This window comes from Lissotriton vulgaris, chromosome 1_1 (assembly GCF_964263255.1).
Source record: "Lissotriton vulgaris chromosome 1_1, aLisVul1.2, whole genome shotgun sequence".
NCBI classification, from domain to species: Eukaryota; Metazoa; Chordata; class Amphibia; order Caudata; family Salamandridae; genus Lissotriton; species Lissotriton vulgaris.
The window spans coordinates 1,532,819,705-1,532,844,449 of record NC_141685.1 but is presented as its reverse complement, the minus strand read 5'-3'; the positions used below and the strand labels follow the sequence as shown (position 1 = coordinate 1,532,844,449).

Here is a 24,745-nt window from a genome sequence, read left to right as displayed (position 1 = left end):
CCAGGTCCACAGCACGGCATTTGGATCCCAGAGAATCTTTGTCTACCATTCCCTTCCTCACCCCGAACCCCCTTTCCACCTGTAGGCAATCGCCAACACCAGTACTATCCGTGTGCTGAGGTGTGTTTACGAAGGATAGGGGAGGAGTGTCTTCACTCCTGCAAATCTCTGCAATTCAGGGCAACGCCTCAAACACCGAACCGCCCCGAGGAGGGGAGCCTGGAAGTATCTGCACCGGACCCCGCTTAGCGGCACCGCACGGAGAACTCCATTGTGGCGCCTGTGAAGAAATGGACCTGCTTTTTTAATGCCTCGCAGGAGATCCATGGGAACCTTTACTGAACTACCTACCCCCTACACCTTCCTGCTCTACTCCTCTCCTCTTTCCTGCTACTAACCGTTGCCCTCACCTGTCCTGGCCCTAGTCCCCACCCTGTTTACCTGTGAATTTCCTGCGTCATTTGAGAGCTAGCTTTTTGTCTGATGCCCGATGGAGCTACCTGGTTTAGCTATAGGGAAGACAGGTCGGGGTTTCCCTCCTGGGACGTCACCTAACCAGTCGGTCTTTAGCCAGACTTCCTTTTGTCTCTCTTGTCGTCTCTTCCCGCTTCCTCCCTCTATTTATATCTCTCCTCTCTCCTCTCTCAATGTATTGAGACTGAACTATTTTGTCTGATGCCCGATGGAGCTTCCTGGTTTAGCTATAGGGGAGATGGGCCGTGGATTCCCTCCTTGGTCATCACCTGCCCAGTCGGCCTTTAGGCAAATTTCTTTTCGTCTCTCCTTGTTGTCTCTTCCCCTATCCTCCCTTTCTCACCTGCCCTGTTCCCTCCCCTCTATGCTCCAGTTATTTTGCCCCCCATGTTATTTAAATGTTTCCCATTGAGACCTAGCTATTTGGCCAAAGCCCGCTGGAGCTACCTGATAGCTATAGAGGAGATGGGTTTTGGGATTTCCCCCTCGACCGTCACCTACCCAGCCGGTCTTTGGGCAGACTTTCCTTCGTCTTTCTGCCGTATCTCCCTCCCATCCTGTTTTTCTGCGAATCTCTTCCCCGACACTTGGGACCGAACTTCTTTTTCTGATGCCCGACGGAGCTACCTGGTTTAGCTATAGGTGAGATGGGCCGTGGATTCCCTCCTTGGTCTTCTCCTACCCAGTCGGTCTTTAGACAGACTTCTTTTTGCCTCTCCGTATTGTCTCTTCCCTTTTCCTCCCTCTTTTACCTCCCCTGCCCCCTCCCCTACTTCTCGCTCTCCTTTCTCTCCTCTCCTAATTGTATTGCCTATTTTTTATGGGATTTATTGTGTTAATGTTGAACTTTTTATGTTACATTGTTGATTTTCATGTAAAGCGCTCTGATACCTCAGGGTCTAGCCAGCGCTATATAAAACTCTTTAAATAAATAAATAAATTAATTAATTCAAGTCCCTTGATACATGTGAAGAGTTTCACCAGCTCCAAATGTGATCTGGGTATCTGTTATTTTTTTAAAATGTTTATGATAGTGTTTAAGACAGTATGAATGAGCCAATAGTATCATTATCATAGGTACCTTAAAGAGTTATACAGTGGTCTAGGGGTGGAGCGGGTAGCACTCGGGGTGATGCTAGTTTTCACTGGCTGTCTAGTCCATCGACGGCCTGAATGGGGGTGATTCTTTCCCCAAGGAACAGGGAGGGGAGGGAGGGTGGCCCCCCCCCATGTATAGCTGGGGGGGCGGTGGGGGTGGGGGGGGGGGGTTAAACAGGCAACATTGGAAGCAGTAAACAGAAAAAATATGCCTAAATTAATACTTTGTGCTTGTAATGACATGTACAGCCAGAAATGTTATGAATGTTTGCTGTATTCTATTATACTTAAAAATGTTGCTAAAGGGACCACAACTATCTGGCCAGGAGGCCTTGCAATGATTCAAGTATTGTAACAATGGCTATTGTGAAATATCTATTTGGAACGTAGCTGGTTTGAATTCAGCAAGGAAGCGACAGCTTGTACGGGCAAAAATACATAATTACAAGCCTCATTTGTTGCACTAGTCGAAACACATTTTGCGTATAAAGATAGGCATTTACTCAAACAATTGGATTATAAGATAGTTGCCTGTACATCTCAGACAGTTTCAATCAGAGGGGTTGCTATTTTAGCTGATAAGTGACTAGATTATACTTTGCTCCAAGCTTCTCATGATAATCGCGGCAGGTGGATAATAGTGCAATTACTTATTAAGGATCCTAAATATGTACTATGCACTGTTTATGGACCTAATACTGATGATCAATATATCTTCGAGGCTCTTACTATGGAACTTCTTGACTGGCAGGGAGACTTAATAAGTATGGGCGATTTAAATGGTACTATGAATCCTAGAATTGACTCAACAAATCAAGGAGCTCCTGCCAGAATGAAGAAAGTTAGGGCGGCTATTGGGGAAATGGCTAGGCTACACGGTTTGAAAGATATTTGGCAGACACTGTATCCTTTAATGCCCGGTTATACATATTACAGTGCGCCACATCAATCATATCCAAGAATTGATATATTTTTTATCTGTGATTCTCTTCTTACAAATGTTAATTGTGAAATTTGCTCTAAAATAGTTTCAGATCACAATCCTTTACTTCTGACCTTAACACTTAGCTCATCTATTAGGCCAGTCCATCAATTTTCTTTTCCACGCTATCTGTTGAAAGATAGTGAGTATAAAATGTTTATGCTGGAATGTATTAGCAATTTTATACAGGATAATAAGGACTCTGCCTCTTTTTTTTCGTTTGGGATTCATGTAAGGCTTATGTAAGGGGTGCTACCCAGCAATATGTATTAAGACAGAATAGAATTAAAAATCAGGCAAATAAAGATACTAGAGATGCTATCCCACAGTTAGAGGTTGCACACGCAGATGAAATTATGAAATGTGCTTCCCAACATTCTTCAATATATATTCTTTTAATTGAAAAATGTACAGAGTTAAATCGACATCTAAAAGAAAGAACTGCAGCAAATTATATTAAGCATAAAACTCTACAATATGAATAAGGTGAACATGTTGGAAAAGTGCTGGCACATCAACTTTCTGATAAACGTGCAGAGTGGGTGATAAACAGTATAAGAGGCAATGATGGGCTACTTTATATACATTACAAATACCAAAACACACCTATAGTCTCATGCATGTGAATAGATGCAGATTATGCAGAATAGTCTTGATTTTCTCGAAACTACAAAACTAGTGATCTAAACGGGGAAGATATCCCTTAAGGATAAGAACCCTCACTCACCCGAAGGTGACATGCTTTATCATATGGGTCCTCCTTACCAGAGTTGAAAACCTAGTCAACACTGGGAGCTACTACTTCAGGAGTTAAAGAAGGAGCTCAGAGATGTTTTTGAGTAAGGAGCAGGATACTAATCCCATAAGTGGGATGAAGAGTGTAGTGAGGTTTGCAGCGCTGTGTGAAAAAATAGTGAGTGAGTTAAAACTGCCTCGATAGAATCACTGAAATTTGCTTTATTACTGTGTTCTACCTGACAGGATTAAAAATGAAACAGCACAGTGGTATGGATGTAGAACCACTGTCACTTTGTGGTCAACATGTTTCAGCCTATTGATCTAATCTGTGTATCAGTGGCTTCTTCAGGACCAGATATAAATGTGCTATTGCTGCTGCAACTATTTGATAAAAATATTAAAGATTTATACAACACCAGTATTCCTGTATTTCTTGCTTTTGTCAGGATTTTACCCAGGTATTTATGGATAAAACACAAAGAACAGGAAAGGTGGAAAGTTTCGAGGGAGAAAACAAAGGCAGTAAATCACATGAAAACTTGAGCACTATGCATTGTCAATATGTCACAAGTGTCTTGTGTGCTTATTAAAAGTCATAAGCAAATTGGACTTACCCTCAACTGTAGGATAGGCTTGCTTCACCTCTACCTGGCAGGCTGCTCTGGAGGGAGGCCCCACGCTGCGGGAAAGAAAAGAAAGGTGCCAAAGTAGTCAGAAGACTTCTACACCCTCTTTACTGCGAATCCTAAATACTATGTAACACAGGAGGCCAAAGGCACCAGCAGGTCAAGCAGAAACAAAGACCTTAAGTTTGTTTCCTTTTTTTGATTTAAAAGGAAAAACTTAGCCAAAGGCGTTACCAAATATGACTGAAGCAGAAACCTAATCTTAGTTTTCCTATTTTCAGTCTATTGACTGTTAGAGAGGAAATAGATGAGACTTAGCCAGAGGTTCTTAATTAGAAGATTCTAACGGGAGTTTACAAGTGAGGAGGGATAGTGTTATCTACCCTGATATCAATATCCTCACAATCAGTAAGCTATGGCAGTCAAAAAAACGCTCAAAAACGATCATAGTACCCAAAAGGTTGTCCCCATTTCTTGGCTTACCTATCCGTCGGTACCTCTGCTTGTACAAGAGCTCGCCTCGGGAGGTACCGAACGGAAGGCCAAAATGCTCTTAAATACTAGCAAATAGATTGATTACCGTTGTGCCGTGCAGTGGGGTCCTTACCTTATAGCGGTCTTTGGTTTTGCCTGAATTATTAATGCGCATGCGTCTCATTACGTAACACTATACACCACGCATGCGCACACTCTTATACTACTTTGTATACAGCCTGAAGAGATTATTGAACAATTTTCTTGTTACTACCAGACTTTATATAACAATTCTAACTTGTTTGATGAGGAAATAGTTCTCAGTTATTTAGAAAAGTGTACTTTTAATGAAACAATTAATAAATTGGACGTAGGCCAGGTATATGTATTGAATTCAGTAGTTTTAGCGGAAGAGATATCGGCGGCTATTGATGCTCTACTGCCAGGGAAAGCAGCTGGAGAAGATCCTTTACCGGTCGAATTTTATACGTTCTTTAAGGCCTGTCCAATTCCTCTAATGCTTAAAGTAATAAATCACATTACTGTTGAAAAATCCATACCTAAGACCTAGGATACAACAAGTATTGTTTTTTTTTTTTTAAGAAAAACAAACCGAGTGAAGAGTGTGGGTCATACCACCCGATATCGTTAATAAATACCGATGCAAAAATGTTTGCAAAAATTCTGGCAATACGTCTTGCACCCTTTATGTTACTACTTGCCTCTGCCCAACAACACGGGTTTATACCCAGAAAGGATAAAACTGCACATTTGAACACCGGTATTGTGGCCTTTGATGCTGCTTCTAAAACTAATTTGGATATAGGGATGGTTAAGCTTAATGCAGAAAAGGCATTCAACCGTGTAACCTGGGATTGCCTATGGGCTATGCTAAATGTTTGCAATATCAAGGGCCATTTTTATGATTAGGTCTGAGCATTGTATGGGTCTCCAAATGCCAAGTTAATATATTTAACGTACCAGTCTACACCATTCAAGGTTCTTAGGGGTTGCCGATGGCATTGCATTATTTTCTACAGACCAATTAAAAGCAGTAGAAGCAATTCAAACTGAAGCAAGCTTATTTGACAAATTTTAAGGATATAAGCTTAACCTTAGTAAGACTCAGACTGTCCTTAACTTTCAATCAAGATTGCCTATAACTGGTGTTTGTACATCAGCTACTCATTTAGGTGTTCAGATTGCTTCAGAAATACGCATGATTATAAAAATCAATTATGATACTTTACTAAAATCAATAATATTTAAAATGAGGGTCTGGCATAAACTGCCAATTAGTATTATAGGGCGATGTAATATTATAAAAATGATTGTATTGCCTATTTATTCAGGGCAGTCACAAATTACTTTTTTTGTAAACTTGAGGCTGCCATGAGTAGCTTTATTTGGAGCTATATACAGTTGAGACAAGCTATAAAATATTTAAAACTACCTTACTGTCAAGGTGGATTCCAGCTACCAGACTTTGAATTATATTTTTGGGCCTCTTTTATGGGGCGTCTCCGAGATCCTAACATCATTAGGAATAAACAAAGCTGTTATAATCTCGCTATTGGCAAATATAGTAATATGTTCATGTACAGAATAAACGACCCAAATTATTTTAAGAGAGTCAGATTTAAGACTCTTAAAGATATAGCTTACATATGGCGAGAAATTACAGCTAATCATTCCCTGCCTCTGATACATCTTAATATGCCATTATGGGGGAACCCCCATTCCCTGATGTTTTTCATGATGTGGTAGCTAAATCTTGGGATAGATTCGGTATTAAACAGCTTACTCACTTGTATAATGCTGGTGGGTTCCGCACGTTTTTAGATTTGCAAATTTAATTTGGCCTTCCGAAAAATATTTTTTATAAATATCTGCAGCTAAGAGATTATTTACTGGGATCTAAAGGGATAAAACAACCTACGGGTTCAGATCTACTGCAATATATGCATTCAGATTGGAAATTGATTATTAGTAAAGCATATCAGATACTTTCCCAAACTTGGGAGGATGACTACCCAAAGTCAGCTCTTAAATGGACTGGGCTACTGGGCCAAGTTGTTAATTTGTCTGAGATAGAAGAATCAATGGAGAACTTAAATAGCTTGGTTTACTCTATTAACATCAAATTGCAACAGTTTAACACAATGTTTATGCTTTACTATACACCAGAACGTATAGCTAAGTGGATAGATCCTGCTAACATAAATACGAATGATAAATGTAAATGTGCCAAGTGTGGAATGATAGCTGCAGATATTTTACATATGTTTGTTACTTGCCCAGATCTGGCTGTCTTCTGGAATGAGATACGAGATATTATAGCTGATCGTTTAAGAATCGATTTTTTCTTAGCAGAGAAAGCGAATATGCTTGGCTATAAAGCAGATGTACCTCTTAGACTAAGATCTCTAATATCAATTATGCTAGTAACTGCACGCCTTTGTGTTGCCCGTGCTCGGATATTTAAAACTCCTTCTAGAACTTTTGAATGGTGGGCTGCATTAAGGGAGATTTTAGAAAAAGAAACGGCTATAGCTAAGGGTAGAGGCATACGGTCATGGAGGAAGTTCTATCAAATCTGGGGACCTTTGATAGATTAAGTAAGGAAGAGCATATACTTTCGTAATCTTTTTTTGCATCTTATTTGTTTACTCATTGGTTTAAAGTATAATGGCATTTTCTTTTGTCCTTGCTGTTTATGTAGTATGTATCATGTTTTATTTGACAATATGATTGTTTTGTCACTGCAATGCTTACTTTCCAAAAATAAAAAATTATTTTAAAAAAAAGGGAATCTGTTGGTAGGTAGCTATTTTTGTTATGCACACTAGTCACAGATGAGCACCAACAAAGCTCAATTCAAAAATAATTCCCATTGCTTGGCTCACCTACGTTTTGCAGGAGATCATGTTTGCCTTGCTGGACACTATCCAACAATACCTTGATCAGGAGCCTTTCAAAATGGCAGACATCAGTAATGTGACTTTGATAGTTGTAAACCAAAAGACAGCAACCTTTAGCAAAAATGCCAACAGTGACCCAAAACAAGATCAACAGAATCGCAATTTAAACCATCAACAACAACTTTATAAGTGTTTCTGAGTGCTTAAATCATAGAACAACTAATTGGGATTCCAGCATTTTAATTTATCTTTTGCTGCTGTAGTCAGCACAAACTGTATTGTGCATCCTATATCTTCAAATGTTCAAAGTCTGCGCCTGGTTGCACAGATATTTGTACAGTAATGTACCTTAAAACATTCAGAGATTTCTGTTAAATGTTTGAGGATCTTTCAAACTTAGGTTATTTCCAGAACTTCGCTAGCTACTGCACATTTCGAGTCGGCCATGCCACGTGTCAATCCAAAGCAAATAAAGGAGTTTCCTTAAGGCGCGAAAACGCTGACGTTTCACCTAACATAGAAAGTTTTTGTTCCAGCATAGATTCCTTTCAACAAATTACAAAACTGCTTCACCTTTTACAGGTAGGGGCCTCTGCAAATACTGTTTCCTTTATTAAGCAATTGCAAAGTCAAATAAATGAATGCTAAATCCAAGTATTTTTATGCTGAATGCTTTAATACAATTATTCACTAACTTCAGAGTGTGTATTGTCTTCTAGAAACTGAATTTACTCTGATTCTCAGTACTATAGCTGCTCGCTCTCTGCTATCCTTGAGACTGAGCACCTCCCAATAGTTTGAGCATGGACCAAATCATGGTTCTTAACTTTTTGACTTCTGTGAAATCCCACTTAATCATTACTGAAATCCAGGGACCCCATTGAATCATTTTTGGAATCTGGGGACCCCTAATGAGTCATGAATGGAAAGTGGGGACAGTGGTATAACCAATCTTGTTGATCTGAACTGTAAAACAATACACAAAAATATAAACACAAGCCTTCATCAAACGCACAAATTATGAAATATTTTATTTAATTAAACAAATATTACAAACTAAGGGCCTGATTATGAGTTTGGCACAGCGGAGCTGGCGCAACACCGCCTCCACTGCGCCAAACCTGTGCAATGCCGCCCATGGATCCCCAACTGTAGTACGAGTTGGAAATGCACAACTTGTAATTCAGTTGGCGGTCGTATGGCCTTCCCCATGGAGGTGTCTTGATCGCAGGCACCAGAATGGGAACGGCCATAAAGTTCCAGATGTCCATGCCATGCTGGAAATTGTGAGGGTATAGAAAGGGGGGCACATTTTGTGCCCCCCTGAATATATCCCTATGGCGGGCCGGTCATGGGGGCCCTGCAAGGTCCCCTTTGTTCCTCCACTGCCAGCCTTTTCATGGTGGCGCTCCCGCCATGAAATGTTGACTGTGGATGAACTCGTAATTTGCTGTAAGTCGAGATACGAGGAACCGCCACTGCTGCGCCACGGCGAGTCTAGCGGTCTGGCGACCTCCAGACTCCTAATCAGGCCCTAAATCTTTAATTTCATGGGAAGGTTGCAGCTCTTCTAAATTCAATTGCGGATAGCTATTATCCATACTATATTCTGCTTGATACACTTGCACTGCTCCCACAAATCAATCTTAGGGTACCAACTGACTTTTTAGCCTCTGATGTCAAATTCCTACACCTTTACTGAATGTTTAAAAATTATAAATTTCACATTTTCTTTCTTTCTTTATGTATACTTTCTTAATCTGTTAATAGTATTTTATTATCTAAACCGTTGTGAAACACTTGGGGTCCCTAGACCACACATTAAGAACTGCTGGTCTATATGGAACAGTACCCAAACTGCACCCAAGATGGCAGCAAAGTCTTGCTAGAGTCTGAAATCTTGTGGTAAGTACCACAAATCCTACTGGAACCACAGGAGTATTATGAATCTCACTGACTCAAGTAAGGAGTTGGATGTCCTGCCAGGTCACTGTGGAACGAGTCCCTTCGGAACACCTACTGAGGAACCCAATATCCTCTCAGGCCCGAATGAACGTAACACCCTGTCTGGGATTTTGTTTTCAGTAAAGAACTCCATCTTTGGGAACTTGTTTTACTAAAACAAAAAACTTTGCTGAGTGGGCACCTCTGAACGAAGTTTCAGTGACTTTAACAAAGCCACCTTGTTGATGGTGCTGGTGCAGGCACAGAGATGTCAACATGCCCAGTGGAGATCTCTAAGTATGGTGGTCGGTCTTCCTACAGAGCAGGGGAGTACATCCGCTGCTGTCATGGCGGACTGGCTGCCATACTCTAACTGGGATCCTTAATGAATGTCAGGCATGGGGCCCAGCAGAATCGAATTACGTATGTCTAATATTTCCAAACAGCAGAAAGTCGATTTATTCTGAAGTCAACTTTCCACCATATTTAGCAACGGTCTACCTTCTTGAATGAACTAAATTTCTGAGAAATAATGCAAATAAAATTTGAATTAATTGTGTGACATTTTCCAAACCTGATTTTTGAAAAAGTGACTTTTGATCATGGACAGGCTCTCTTCATAACAAAGAAAAGCTACAGTAGCAAAACCAATAAAAATGACACTTTGTTGCTAATCACTCTAAGGACATACTATTCCTAATAGTTACCATCTTCCGATTTTATACATTGTGCACTCAGCCAAATGGGGTATAGGCACGGTTTGGGATGATTCTGCTAATATTTAAAATGATGTTATCTACATGTCAAAGAGGTCTATTGACATATTTTGCTTCAGTGATTTAGGCTACAGCCATTAAGGCTATACCATTAGGCCTGAGGATATTATTTTACAGCCATGCATGTGGATGGTGTAAATGTATAATGGAGTCCACATGTGGCATTCAAACTTTATGCCACATTTCCTTCACCAGAATATATTTGTTGTACTTCAGGATTAAGCAGGTCATTTGTATTTAGCCAACCTACACCATTTTCAGTGCCAGATCACACCAAAGGAGAGGCTGAATGGTAGTCACACACTTCCCAGAGGCAGGATTACGGGAACACCTACCAAAAATGGTGGGGCACTATAAGCAGATGCCCATTCTCACAGGTATGCCAACTGTTTCTGGCCATATTATTTTCGTAGGTTCTACAAAGTCAGAGACGACTCCTGGCAAACATATATTAAAAGACTGTCTCCAGAATGCTCTGTCTTCTAATTATGTCTTCTGTGGCAGTTGTTTCTGCTATTGTGAATAAATTCATTCGCCTTGCTGCTAGTTGTGTTCTTTCACTTTTTTCTTTGAGTTTTTCAATCATCACAGTTTTTTTTCCAGGGAATTGGGTCTTCACATTATAAATTCATTAAGTATGAGAGCTTAAGTCCAGTCATCTGTTCAGGGGAAATTTCGGGTTTGATTTATTCAATGATACATCTGGTTTCTTTCCTGGTTGTCCACATAATTCTTAGAAGTCTCCTTTAACACCACAGTTCACATGCATCCATGCTCTTCCTGTCCTCTTTCTTCACTGTTTAACTTTCGCATCCATACAGTGTCACAGGGAAAACCACTGCTTGTACAATTCTGACTTTTGTTCTTGTAGATGCATTGATTCTTTTGAAAACCATTTACAAGTCTTTAATCAAAGCTCTGCCCAGGGCTAAGAGTACATTTATACTGCTGGATCATTTATCATCGATAGTTGATCCAACAAGACAGGAGCGAGCCACCATTTCTAGGTCTTCTGCATCAACTTTAAAACCGGGTGCTGCACTTTGGTATATATTTTTTTCTAGCAATTATCCAGCTGATGTCAGCAACTATGCTTCTTGTTCTCCATCTTTTCCTGAACCCAGCTTGCACAGTAGGTAGTTTTCTTACTACTTAAAGCTATAACCGACAGTTAATTATCCTGCCAGCTTATCAGATTAGGGAATATTTATGGTAGTTTACAAGGTCTATGAGGTCTCTTTTCTCTATTAGATATTGGGATGTAAAACGATCTCTTCCAATCTGTTGCTTACTATATTGTTTTACAAATATGTTAACATAGTTTTGTAGGCACCCTGACTGAATTTTCTTTCTGTGGCTAGTAATATTTATGTTCCAATGTCATCAATTTCTGTCTCTTTCCTTATTGGCAGGGACCTTAGGGCTGAACTGACTACTTCTTTCATTATTAAAGATTCTTGTGTGCGTGAAATTAATGTAATCTAGGGTATCCTGGATGTTGACATTATGAAGGGTTTTTTTCAATGCATACCTGAGTCCCACCCCATAAACATGCAAAGGAGGCCAACTTATCTTTTTTTTAAACACCTACTCAACAACCTGTAGTGTAACTGAATGAGTCACCATGTTAGAAGAGCAAGAAGAGCAAGAAAAGCAACTAAGTTCCACTGATCTTAAACAAAGCTGGGCATAGATGATGTAGTTCCGTAGTCGCGTTGTTTTTAGATAGTTTCTATTCCATGACCTCTGTTTTTGACTTCTTTTTGATTTTGTTTTATTTACTGTTTTGACAATGGGCTGAAGGTCTTCATTGTTGAATGATTGTTTTTGCGTTGAGTCAGCCGTATTGCTTGCTGCCCCTGTATTGGTTATATTCTTTGTATCGGCCATTGTCCTTGCTGCTTTGCCTTCTCTTGGTGGGCTACCCTTTGCACTTCCCGTGATGACAGAACGAAGAAAGGACAGAGAGTATAAGGAGCGACGCCGACTGTTCCCTGGTATGCCACTGAGAACCATCCTGGTATACACGATTGGCGCCATGAGCCCCATACATTAGGTTTATACAGAAGGTATACTATACTAATAATCACAGTGTATTTAGGGTATGGTATTACACACACATATGAATCTACTATCCCTGCATGAGTAGATAAGGATCCCTTGGTCCTGATGAAATGCAGTGATCCTTCGGACTGTAACAGGCATAGAACATGTTGACCCCCTCTTTCACCTGCACTAATTAGGGTTCGAGAGGTCCATCATAACCTGCTTGTGCCTCGACTTTCTAGTTTTTTTAACCATAACATAGGAACCCAGCAAATAAAGAATCTTTTGGATCCCTATAGTTATTCTTATCTCACACACCTTCCACTTCTACTCTGGCTTCTTGTTACCTCATGCCATATCACTCCACCCTACTCACATCAGCAAAAAGAGACGACCTCCGGCAAAGAGCCCACCTGAGGGGCCCGTTGGTCATTGCAGAGCCAGTCCAAAGAGGAGCTGCCCGATGATGAAGCATGATACCCCTTGATCTTAAAGGAGCCATCCCCCTCCTTCTGTACACACCTAGAGCTCCCTTGTCCTCCTCCCTTCTGCCCTGTTCTCTCCCCTATGAACTGCATGCCCTTTGTACTTTCTACCCTTAATAGGGCCAAGTCCATTTTTTGGGTGGACCTGTGCTGGTCCGTCCGCTCTGGACTTTAATGTCTAAGCTATCAAATTGTCTTTGCTAGAGGATTCGCGTGCTCCCCACGTGTTTGCTTCCATGTTTGTTTTTGACTAGTTTGTTGATTTCAGATCCTTCAGTACCTCCCTCAAAACCACAGTAAGAGAGCTTAGGTTCTCCAGCATTGAGGAGCATATGCATCTAAGGGTGAGTTGCATTGTGTGTTTGGGCGTGTTTGATTAACTTATTCAGGTCATGGGTTTTCTGGTCAATTCCAGCCACACAGGCTGAAATGTTATTCAGCTCTTTGTAGGACCATTTTGAATGAATGATATGTTAAAGTGTTGACCATTGATTGTATGGTCTTTATCATGGAGGACCAAGTGCTGTTGTCTGACTGACCATTGTGGCATTTAAAAGAGATGGGCTCCTTAGTGTGGAAAAGGTCTTCTCTATGCCCTCTGTTGGACCCTTTGTTGGGCTCCACGGTCATTCTCTGACACATAAGACTCCAGGAGTTAGTTCCACTCATATTGTGTTAGATCACAGAATTCCGTTCCAGCATCAGCTTCTACATCTATGGCGGTCTTTGCTGGAGGCTAAGGAATTTGGGTTGTGTCAGTCGTTTCTTTGCTGTTTGTTTTTCTTATTCCATCTACCGACCTCTGCTGGGCTGAATCGTGGGTCGGTTTGGGGGTTCTTCTTCCTGTGCGGTCCCTAGCCGCTAGGTCCGTTGGCTGATCTGCAGCTTGGAGGGGGCTCAATTTTGACTTTTTGGATGTGCTGCTGGTGTATGCATTTATTGAGGTAAGAGTTATATTGCACATGTTCAATACTATTTCAATTTCTATACGTGTATCGCTGCCTGAGTGCGGGCGTGTGAGTGGCTGTGTGAGGGACTGTATGGGTGTGTGAGTGGCTGTATGAGTGTGTGACTGGGTGTGTTAGTGGCTTTGTGGGTGGGTAAGAGGGTATAGGAGTGGCTTTGTAAGCATAGGTGTAGGGGTTTGAGTGGCTGTGGGGGAGTGGTTTTGTTGGTCTGTGAGTGGTTGTGTGAGTGGCTGTTTGGGTGTGTGAGTGGGGTTGTGAGTGGTAGTGTGGGTGTGCAAGTGGGTGAGTGAGTATGAGTGGCTGTGTGTGTCGAGTGGCAGTGGGCATCTGTGAGTGGTTTTGTTTGTCTGTAAATGGGTATGTGTGTGACTGTATGGGTGAGTGAGTGGGTGTTTGAGTTGTTGTGTAGATGTCGGTGTGAGTAGGTGTCTGAGTGGCTATGTGGGTCTGTGAGTGGGTGTGTGGGGAGTGGAACTATATCACTGAGAGTAATTATATCACTGATGACTTCATCCAATGATTGTGACTGTTTTCAAACATGTATACTAAGGTAAATGGCTGTGGGAGGCCCTGTAGCGATGAGTGGGGGTATAAGTGGTATATATGGGAGTATGTGGATATGTGAGAGACTACTAACAAAAAAATGTGTGTGGAGGGTCAAGGGGCATATTTACCGACCTGTCTGCTAACACCCCTACTCAGACTATGAAACAAACAACAAAGCAGACCAGGTCAAACAATGGTGTGTAACTGTACCAGTGACTGAGAAACAGATAGAGTGCATGTGTGCATCAATGCCGTTGGTAGTTATTGGCAGCAAATAACTAGAAAGAATCCCATCAGACCACCCTTATTGGTGGAGTTTACGTCACGTGGGAGTCGTTGATCATACCATACCACAAATGGCCATATAGTGCCGTAGTGGAAATGGATGTCAGTAATCTAGTCATAGTGTTTGCCATAAAGTGGACATAATGTGCAGTGCTCGAGTGATATTAGTGAAATAAAATTGACTACCCTAGTTCTGACAAAGTGTACATACAGAAACTTTGGTGTCAAACATTAAAAACGCCTGGTGAAAAGTCTACCCTATGGCGCTGTGCAGGACGGTCGACATGTTTCAGCCTATGGGATGTTATCCCGGCTTTCTTCAGGACCATAGATATAAGGAAGCTACTGCAACTACAACCACAAGCAATATGTTGGGTACAAAAACTGATACATATCTACCAGAAATTCAAACGTTTTAGGCGTCCACTGGTGGGAGAAGATTGTCTTCTTCCCAGCCTTGTGTGGGTGAAGACCTCACCTCACCCGGCAACCGCTCGGGAGTAGGAGGCCCCGCTCTGTCCGTCGGTGCCCCGGTGTGTGAGCCAAGCGGAAGGGTGGTCTGATGGGATTCTTTCTAGTTATTTGCTGCCAATAACTACCAACGGCATTGATGCACACATGCACTCTATCTGTTTCTCAGTTACTGGTACAGTTACACACCATTGTTTGACCTGGTCTGCTTTGTTGTTTGTTTCATATGTGAGAGACTATACATGAGTGAGTGGGTGTATGAGTGAGTGAGTGGGTGGATTTGGAAGTGGGTGTATGAGTAAGTGAGTGGCTCTGTGAGTTTCTGAGTGGGTCTGTCAGTGGGTGTACCTGCTCACTCACACATAAAGTCACTCATGCACTCTCTCATTCACCATTTACAGCCACTCACATACCCATACTGCCACTCATGTACCCTCTCATTCACCATTTACAGCCACTTAACCACTCACTCACTCAGTCATTCTCTTACTAATACAATCACTGACAAAGTCACCTGCTCACCCATATAAAAAACTCATACAACACTCACTCATTTATACAGACTCTCATATACCTACTCACTCATTCATATACCACTTAAACACCCACTCACTCCCCATGCAGGTACTCACACAACCACTTACTCACCCATACAACTACTCACACCCCCACTTATTCACTCATACAGCCACACACACCCACTCACACACAGAGATAGACAGTTACACAGACATCCACATATTCTATGTTATAAAATAGACTTATTTATTAGTAGTACACAAAGTAAACTAATATAACTTTTTTGATACCTTAGTATATATGTTTAACACTCATAAATGTTTAGAAAACACTCACAATAACTTGATGATGTTATCAGTGATATCATTTGACATGTCATGAGTGATTTAACTGACTGTGTCATGAGTGATGTAATATGTGATGTCATAAGTAGTGCATTGTGCGGCGTAATTTATAGTTAGCCTAGGTAATTATAACTACAGAATATCACTGGTTTTGTAGGAGTGAAATCTGAGCCTACCAATAATGTCCCTGTAATTTATGGTCTTTTCGATGAATTTCTGTTTTGTTAATTATATTTCCTAGCTGTAATGTCCCTGTAACCTCTGCTTTTTCACTGAATTTCTATGGTTTCTTTTAATGTTATTTCCTAACTGTAACCTGTAAACTTTTAGACTGGGTGCATGAGTGGCTGTATAGGTCAGTGACTGGGTATGTGAGGGGCTGAATGGGGCTGTGAGCGAGTGTGTGAGAGGTTGTATGGGTCTGTGCATGGGTATGTGAGTAGCTTTATGGATCTGTGAGTGGGTGTATGTGTGCCTGTGTGGGTCTGCGAGTGGGTGTATGAGTGCCTGTATGTGTTACGAGTAGGTGTGTGAGTGGTGCCATGGGTCTGTGAGTGATGTCTGTGAGTGTCTGTGAGTGGGTGTATAACTGGTGCTATGAGTCTGAGTATGCAAGTATCTATGTGGGTTTGTGAGTATGTGTGAGTGGCTGTTATGGTCTGTGACTTGATCTGTGAGTGGTGCTGTGTGTCTCTGAGTGGGTATGTGAGTGGTTGTTTGGGTCTGTGAGTGGGTGTGTGAGTATCTGTGTATGTCTGAGTGGGGTGTGAGTGGTGCAAGGGGCCTATGAGTGGCTGTGTGTGTTTGGGTTTGTGGGTCTGTGAGTGGGTGTGTGAGTATCTGTGAGTCGGTGCGTAAGTGGTGCTATGGGGATGTGAGTTGGTTTGTGAGCAGTTGTATGGGTATGTGAGTGGGTATGTGGGTAAGTGGTTGTGTGAGTGGGTGTTTAAATGTTGTGTGGGTCTGTGAGTAGGTGTGTGAGAGGTTTTGAGGATCTGTGAGAGGGTGTGTTATTGGCTGTATGGATGTGTGAGTGGGTGTGTAAGTGGTTGTGTGGGTGTGTAAGTGAGTGTGTGAGTATGTGAGTGAGTGTTTGAGTAGGTGTGTGGATCTGTGGGGGAGTGTATTTTTTTTATTTAAAATGGGGTCTAGATCCACAGATCTTCCCCGGATCTGGGGAGAATCCGCGGATCTTCGCATGGTTAAAAAAAAAGGTTTTTGGACAATTTCCTGCCCACGAGGAACCCCTCAAAGACCCCTCCATTAGTACCATGGGGTCAGGGTACCTCCACCCTGGCACCATTTATCACTTTTTAACTTTATTGTTGCCACTGGGAACTGAGTCCCAATATACAAAATGGTGACCGCAACTCTCATCTCAGGTTGCGGCCAGACAAATATGGCATTGCTGTTGGCACGTGGATTAGCAAATCCAAGGAGAATCCGGAGAGGATCTGTGCACCTAAATATACATATTTGGATTTCATTTAATATCTCTAAAACTACTGAAGGGATTTATTCCAAAAATGGCTTTTCCCTGGACCACCATCTACCTTCCTGGCAAATTTGGTTTAATTCTGTTCAGTAGTTTGTGCTGTAGCCGTGTCTAAAGTTCCCATGGAAATTAACATAGGGGAAATGCATTTTGGGACCCTCCAGCTTTTTCTAGACTTCAACTAGATGGATCAACCTGAAGCTTACAAGACAGCAGCTGAATTGACTATCAAACTAGTTTTGAAAATGTTGCCAGGATTCATCAAACAACGCCAAAATTATTGGCAAATAAAAAATGCAAATCCTATGGAAACTACATCCTGAATACAGCTACCTACTGGCGACCGCCAGCAGGTAATATATATATATAATAACAAAGATTATGGTCACATTGCTCCGTGTGTCACATTATACCGGTTATAATTCCGTTTGAAATTTTGTTTTATTGATGGACCTAATGTAATGTGACACACGGAGCAATTTGACCATAATCTTTGTTATTGATCAGTGCCCACATGGGCGGGATATTACGCGCTATGCAGTTGATTGAATAGGCATCGCTACGCCATGGGTATTGCTGAAAATGGAGTCCGGTCATGGATTATTTTAACGCGACGTAACGATCAGCCTGATGGAGTGGATCCATACGTGTACAGCGGTGTATATACTTTGGTTTATTTAAAAAGAACTAATTTGTTATTTATTTTAACCACATTATAGCGCAACATATGTATCAAAGTCTGCCTTCACTTGTTGTAAAAAAGAATGTTACATGGTGTTATGGTTGAATATAACTTTAATGAGGTAATATGGCATCCGTACCCGTGAACAAGCAGCGGACGCTGCGAAACGAGTCGGGTGATTCTGTTGAAATAAAAATTCACTAAGGAGCAAGTATGGGCCTCAGCGTGTTGTTTAAGGATTAACAAACAACTGTTGAAGGATTTATTGGGGGTTGGCCAACCCCGCTGCAGCTCGCCGTGACTGTAGTGCGGCTGGGCCACAGGGGATGAGAGTCCTGGAACCAAAATCTTCCTGGGGACAGGGGCCGGGCAGCCTTCCTTTCCTTCTATTAATTTGGCAGGCCTCCCCACCTACTTGCATTGTATTCCAAGATATTCCTGCCTTTTGCCAGGATGATGGACAGCTTACCTAAAGCCCCCCGTGGCGTTTCCTGCCAATTTTAGTGACTTGTTTTTCATGTTGAGGTATATGAGGGCATCTCCACCAAACAAAGGAGCTTTGCCCAGCACCGCCCTGCCATCCTGCCATTAATGGACACTCCAGGCACACCCAATCTCTCTTTAGTGGGCAGTGGTCTAGGAGGAATACACAATGCCCAGCTGTCAGCTACACCCAGTCATGTGACCCAGAGAGGGGCTGCATGCACCAAATGGCTAATGCAGAAAAATACCAACTTTCTAAAAAGTGGTATTTTCAACATTATAATTCAAAATCCAACTTAACTATAACAGAGGGTTTTTCATTACTGTTCCAAAGACACCAAAACAAGACTTGGTTACCTGTTTCCATTTGAAAGTTGCAGCTTATTAAATGTAACAAAGTAACTCTAATGATATCCCATAAGAGAGGTAGACCTTGCAGCAGTGAACAATTAATTTAAGATTTTTTCACTACCAGGACATGTGAAATTTCAAAGTACATGGCCAACTTTTTAAATATATTGCAGCCTGCCCTCTGGGCTGTCCAGGGCCTTCCCTATGGGTGACTTGTACGTATTTAGAAGGAAGGCAGGGGCCTGGCAAAATGGTTATTATGTCAGGTCATAATGGCAGTTTACAACTGCACACACAGGCTTCAATGGGAGACCTGAGATGTTTTTAAAGAGTTTAAAGAGATACTTAAGTGGGTGGCAGGGCTGACGGCTTACTAGTAGCATTTACTTTCAGGCCCTGTAGTACCTCTTTTATAGGGACTTCAAAGTAAGTTAAATATGCCAATTGGCGACAAGCGAATGCTACCACAATTTAAGGAGGGAGCATATGCACTTTAGCACTAGTTAGCAATGGTAAAGTGTAAAGAGTCCTAAGGGCAGCAAAGACAAGATCAGCAAATATAAGATGGATTAAAACAAAATGTTTGGGGCAAGACCACTCCAATCTCACAGGACTAATAATGTATATCACATAAGGTCAAAGACTGTTTTTGTGAACCATTACTTCCTATTTAGCTCACTCAGCCTATCAAACATGATCTATCTAAAAGTAGGAACAAATCTGTTTTCAACGTATAAAAAGCTGGGTGAATATTTGGTTTATTTTTTTAATCTCCTATTTTTGTTATTGTTTTTTTTTATTTTTTTTATTTAAGAAGCTATTTAAAACCAATGGAATGTATGCCCAGTCTCCTCTGGGAACTAATGTGAGACAGGCATATTGTGCCAAAAAAGAGCCCTAATTGTAATATCGCAATTGGAAGGTTGTTTCGAAAATCATGGAGTTTCTTGACGTTCTGATAATGTAGGCATGGAACTATGCAGAAAGGCAAGAAGTCCAACACAGACTCTCCACATATCAACTGCGTATAAATGTTTTTAGTTATGCTTTCACATATTTACCTGGGGAAACAACTGTGACAATGCATGAGTTACAACGCATATCATTACCCTGCATGTCATTACAACGTGAATGGCTTGCTGCAGGGGGTAGAAAGTGTTGGATTTAACCCCAACACCTTCCCTACTCTTGCACACAATGGAGTGGGAATAGTAAATTATACTATTCCATCTTCCAGTGCACCCCCGACAGCAAGCCAGTGTAAAGATTTGCATTGTAACTGCATGCGGGGTAATGGCATGCGTTGTAACGTCATCCACAACTAAGGAATAATGTTTTATTAAAACAATGAGTGCCTGTCAGGTTTTTCCTTCTGAAACAGCAAACCACCTATGATTAGTGTGTGTGAATTAATTTCGATCTGTGGATTAGTTTCATAACATCAGAGGGAGCAGTACAAATGAAGTGAACCTGTGGACCGCTGTCCTTAAAGTTGGAAACATTCAAGCAGTTTTATATAAGTCAACGAACTAGGTGCATGTACCCATCAGTAACTTTGCGATAAGATCACATTCTGTCCCTAATCAATGTTAAGTCGAGTAAAAAATGTGAGAAGTAATCATTATGTGAAGTGTGTGCATTAGAAAAAAAAATTTCAACACAATCATTAACACACAACTCAATCTGTCGCAATGCCATACTACAGGGAATTGCACTTGACAATAAAGCAAAATCGGTAGCCATAAGTATACACCTTCGAGAGGTGTTTATGTTTGGCTGGCTCCTGGCTGGCAAAGCTTAGTTGAAACTAAAACCGGGTTGTTGGGTCAGCGTTGTATTGTTTGGTTCTATTGTTCCACTGCCGAGGCCAGGGTGACTGACTCAGGAATCTGGGGATCACAGTTCGATCCTTGGGGCCGGTGGCAGATTAGCCCAGCACCATGTGACTCTGGGCAATAGCTTGCTTAATCTTCCCGACGGCCCCCAGCGCCTAACGGTTGATGGTTCGCGCTTTACAAATGTGGATTATTATTATAATGAGACATTTTGCTGACACACGCAAACTATTCATGCATAGTGTCTCCTGTGGTAACTTGATGAATTACTGAAGGTGTTTATGAGGTATGCGAAGTCCTTGACTAATAGTCCCTTTGCATTACAGTGCAGAATATCCTGATAATGTTATGCAATGATGTAATGTTTCAATTGTATGCAAACATTAAGTCTTAAAGTTCTAATTTTTATGCATTTTTTCCAGAATATCTAACGATCGGATTGTCATCAGTGAAAAGGAAAAAAGGAAACTATCTCCTGGAAACCATTAAGTCAATATTTGAACAGTCCAGTTACGAGGAACTTAAGGAAATTGTAGTGGTCGTACACTTAGCAGAATATGACTTTTCCTGGTGTGAGAACATAGTCCAGGATATTTCACGGAAATTTTCCCATCACATCATTGCGGGCCGACTGCTAGTAATCCACGCACCTGAGGAGTTCTACCCTGTACTTAATGGCTTGAAAAGAAACTACAATGACCCAGAGGACCGAGTGAAGTTCCGTTCCAAGCAAAATGTGGATTACGCTTTCCTTTTGAACTTCTGTGCAAATCTCTCAGACTACTATGTCATGCTGGAGGACGATGTCCGCTGCTCTAGAAACTTCTTGACTGCGATTAAAAAAGTAATAACTTCCCGTGAAGGGTCGAACTGGGTGACTCTGGAGTTTTCCAAGTTGGGCTACATTGGAAAACTCTACCACTCCCACGACTTGCCTCGCCTTGCCCATTTTCTGCTGATGTTCTACCAGGAAATGCCTTGTGATTGGCTTCTGATTCATTTCCGAGGTTTGCTAGCCCAAAAGGATGTTATACGCTTTAAACCATCGCTCTTCCAACACATGGGCTACTACTCTTCCTATAAAGGAGCAGAGAACAAGCTAAAAGATGATGACTTTGAAGAAGACTCTTTTGATATCCCAGATAACCCATCAGCAACTCTGAAAACCAACATGAATGTATTTGAAAACTATGAGGCTAGTAGGGCCTACAGCAGTATAGATGAGTACTTTTGGGGTAAATCCCCTTCCTCTGGAGATTTCTACCAGATTGTGTTTGAAAAACCCATTAAGATAAGCAAAATCAAAGTCACTACTGGCACCGAAGACCGGCAGAATGACATACTGCACCACGGAACATTAGAAGTTGGGGAAAGGGTCGTAGGGAATAAAAAAGGGAAACAATGTACCACTTACCTCAGGTTGGGTGACTTTAAAAATGGTAACTTTGAAATATTTGATGTTGATCGCAAAGTTTTGTTTGATATTGACTGCATGAGAATACTTGTAACCAAAAGCCAAAAGGAGTGGCTCATTATAAGAAGCATCAGCATTTGGACTACTCAGGCACCCAATCAGTAGGAATGGGGTCACAGATCCTGAACTTACTTCCTGCTGGGAGAATGTTGTTGTGTTACCAACAGGTGTAACTCCCCAAGGGATTACCTTCTGCAAAGAGCATCAACTACTCATCACTGGAGCTGGCTGTTGATAAAGCCATCCACGAAATGATTACAAGGCGAATCATTTTTTACTACAGTGTAGTTTCACCAGGCAATATACAAATCGTGTTTGTTGGAAGGTGTCGACTTTTATAAGAAATTCAAAAAAAGCCCACTGATTCAGACTGATAATTGCTTTTATTACCTGTAATTCAGTGGATAGGTTATTTATGTTCTCCAGCCCCATTAAACGAAGTAGGCACATTATATGTCAAACATGCACTGGTCGCATTCTACTTAAAGGGCATAAAGTGTGATGTCCCCGTTTTTGCCCCTCCTTTCTAGCACAATTCTCGAACCCTCCCTTGCTGTCATGCGCAAACAGAAGGACAACAACGGTGCTTTGAAGCAATGAGCGAGGCCGCATTTCCAACCGCTTTCCTCGTTTTGAATGAAAGTACATATTTTCAAGTTAGATGAATCCGTCTTATCTACCTGTAGCCCTGTAGAGGGATTTAGTTTTCTAGCATCAGATGTTATGTTTCTGATATGTCATCCCGATGTTCGAGGAACTCTGTATTACTTAATTTAAATGGTATAGGTTTATATCTGTCTTGAAATAAAAAGAAAGCACAGACTCCCAATATGCTCAAGTCTTACTCAGTCGGTAGTTGTTGAAGTGTAATGTTTTTAGTATTACCTTGTAGCACAAATGAATTTATTGTATAAAAAAAAGACTGATTTCTGATTAGCCCACCAAACATTTATTATTTATTCGTATAAATAATGTGTTACAGAACTGCTATTTTCAGATTCATCACACATCAATGTCTCCATGGGTTTATTTCTAAAAATCTGTATTTGTTTGACAAAGCACATGCTGTCGCCATTCACAACACGTTTATGGCGAACTCAATACAAGCTCCATATAAGTAACTTATTTTTATATAGGAAGGAAGCCACCGGGGATCTCTTCGCTCGTTTGTGAATTATGACTCTTGCAATGGTGTCCGACATTTATTGTTATAGGTTGATGTCACTAGTCTCAGCTATGTAGTATGAATACCTCCATGGAGATGTATTATATATATTTTTTTCTTCAGCAGCCTTTTGGTTTAAAAATCTATCCATTCACATTGTTGCAGTCATTCGTTTATGTGCTGACCGTGTCAGACTTGAAAGAGTGCATGGCGTCCACGGATTATTTTTTCAAAGTGATTGGTATGACAGGTGTGACATCTCTTTAGGTTTTTACTGCCATCTGTACACAGGCCTGCCCATCTACATTAGGCACCGAATATTGGATAACTGACATGTCTGTTGAGACCATTATCGAATTCATGCCTGCAACACAAAAGCGTGGCTCACATGAAAAATTTATTTACCAAACTCTATCCTCTCACTAAACAGAAGGAACAATAAATATCATATTGCACTCTCCGTATCTGCATACATATGTAATACATGGACGCCTGCAATCCCAGTATAAAACCCTGCTTCAAATTTCCTTGTAACAATTGATTTGTGACATATCAAGCCAGACACCTGTAACACAGAAATAACAGAGCTGCAAAACTGTAAAAACGTATTGCACAACAGTTGTGAAGTCATAATGCCTTCTGACAGAGACAACCGCCAAGATGAAAGGCAGGTCACCAAGTATCATTGCAGCTGTAATGTAAACAACAAAAAGAGGATTCGCTTTTCTTTCTGTTGATCTGTTTTTAATTGGACAGTGTTATGCAGACAATATTTATAGCAACAAGTTCAACCAAAATGAATTTCAGAATCAAGGTTTGTTTGGATTCAATATATAAATCTATTTTTTATTTTTTATTTTTAGATTATGTTTTTTTGTCATTTATTTTTTCAGATCGTCTTATTCACAATATCATACAGCATATACAATGAACCGTCAGTTGGGAGGAGAACCAATTGAAAGTTCTGGGGAAGGGGCAATGGCACAATTAGAGCAACACTTAAACACTTAACGTACATTTAGACACTAGACAACATATATAAGTGAAACATAGAAATTAGGGTTGGTAGAGGCAAATGGCATTATTTACAACTTTATACAAAAGCAGCTGTGGTTATATTTCCCTAAATGCAAGTTTGTTCATTGGAATAGATAAAGCACATTGATACTTTTCTTGTCACTCAATCTATGAGTAGTCTGAGTAAAGTTTCAGCAAGAAATCAAGTTTTTTATATATAATGCCCACAATTGGCCTTCATATTTACAAAACAGCCATCATGCTGGCGCCACCATACATCTACCACCGTAATGATAAACAAGTCAATAATTCATAGGTCGACGCGTTTCGAATCCTAATTAATTATGTAGGATTCTCTTCAGGACCAAACCAACTCAATCTGTGAAAAATAAGTGAGAAAAACTTGTGTCAGTGAAAACTAAAGAAAGACTCTCATGTCACATTCAACATCCACCCGTTCTCAATAAATTACCTGTCATCCTTTCGACCTTTTTTTTACAAGCGTGATGAATTAACTGCAAAAAAATCGAAACATTGCGTTTCAGT

At 41.0% G+C, this 24,745-nt stretch overlaps 1 protein-coding gene across 3 annotated transcripts in view; it reads left to right on the top strand.

Annotated features, from left to right (window-relative positions):
- The window catches only part of MGAT4C (MGAT4 family member C), a 1,083,724-nt gene extending 1,060,878 nt beyond the window's left edge, over positions 1–22,846 (top strand). For 2 of the 3 annotated variants that reach the window (XM_086936894.1, XM_086936900.1), the window contains one exon: positions 20,966–22,826. In XM_086936894.1, the coding sequence (XP_086793020.1) occupies positions 20,966–22,122 (1,157 nt within the window). In that variant the 3' untranslated portion in view covers positions 22,123–22,826. Of the gene's footprint in view, positions 1–20,965 lie in introns of all 3 variants that reach the window. The other variant, XM_086936888.1, reaches the window with a different exon arrangement.
- Positions 22,847–24,745: the final 1,899 nt, after the last annotated feature.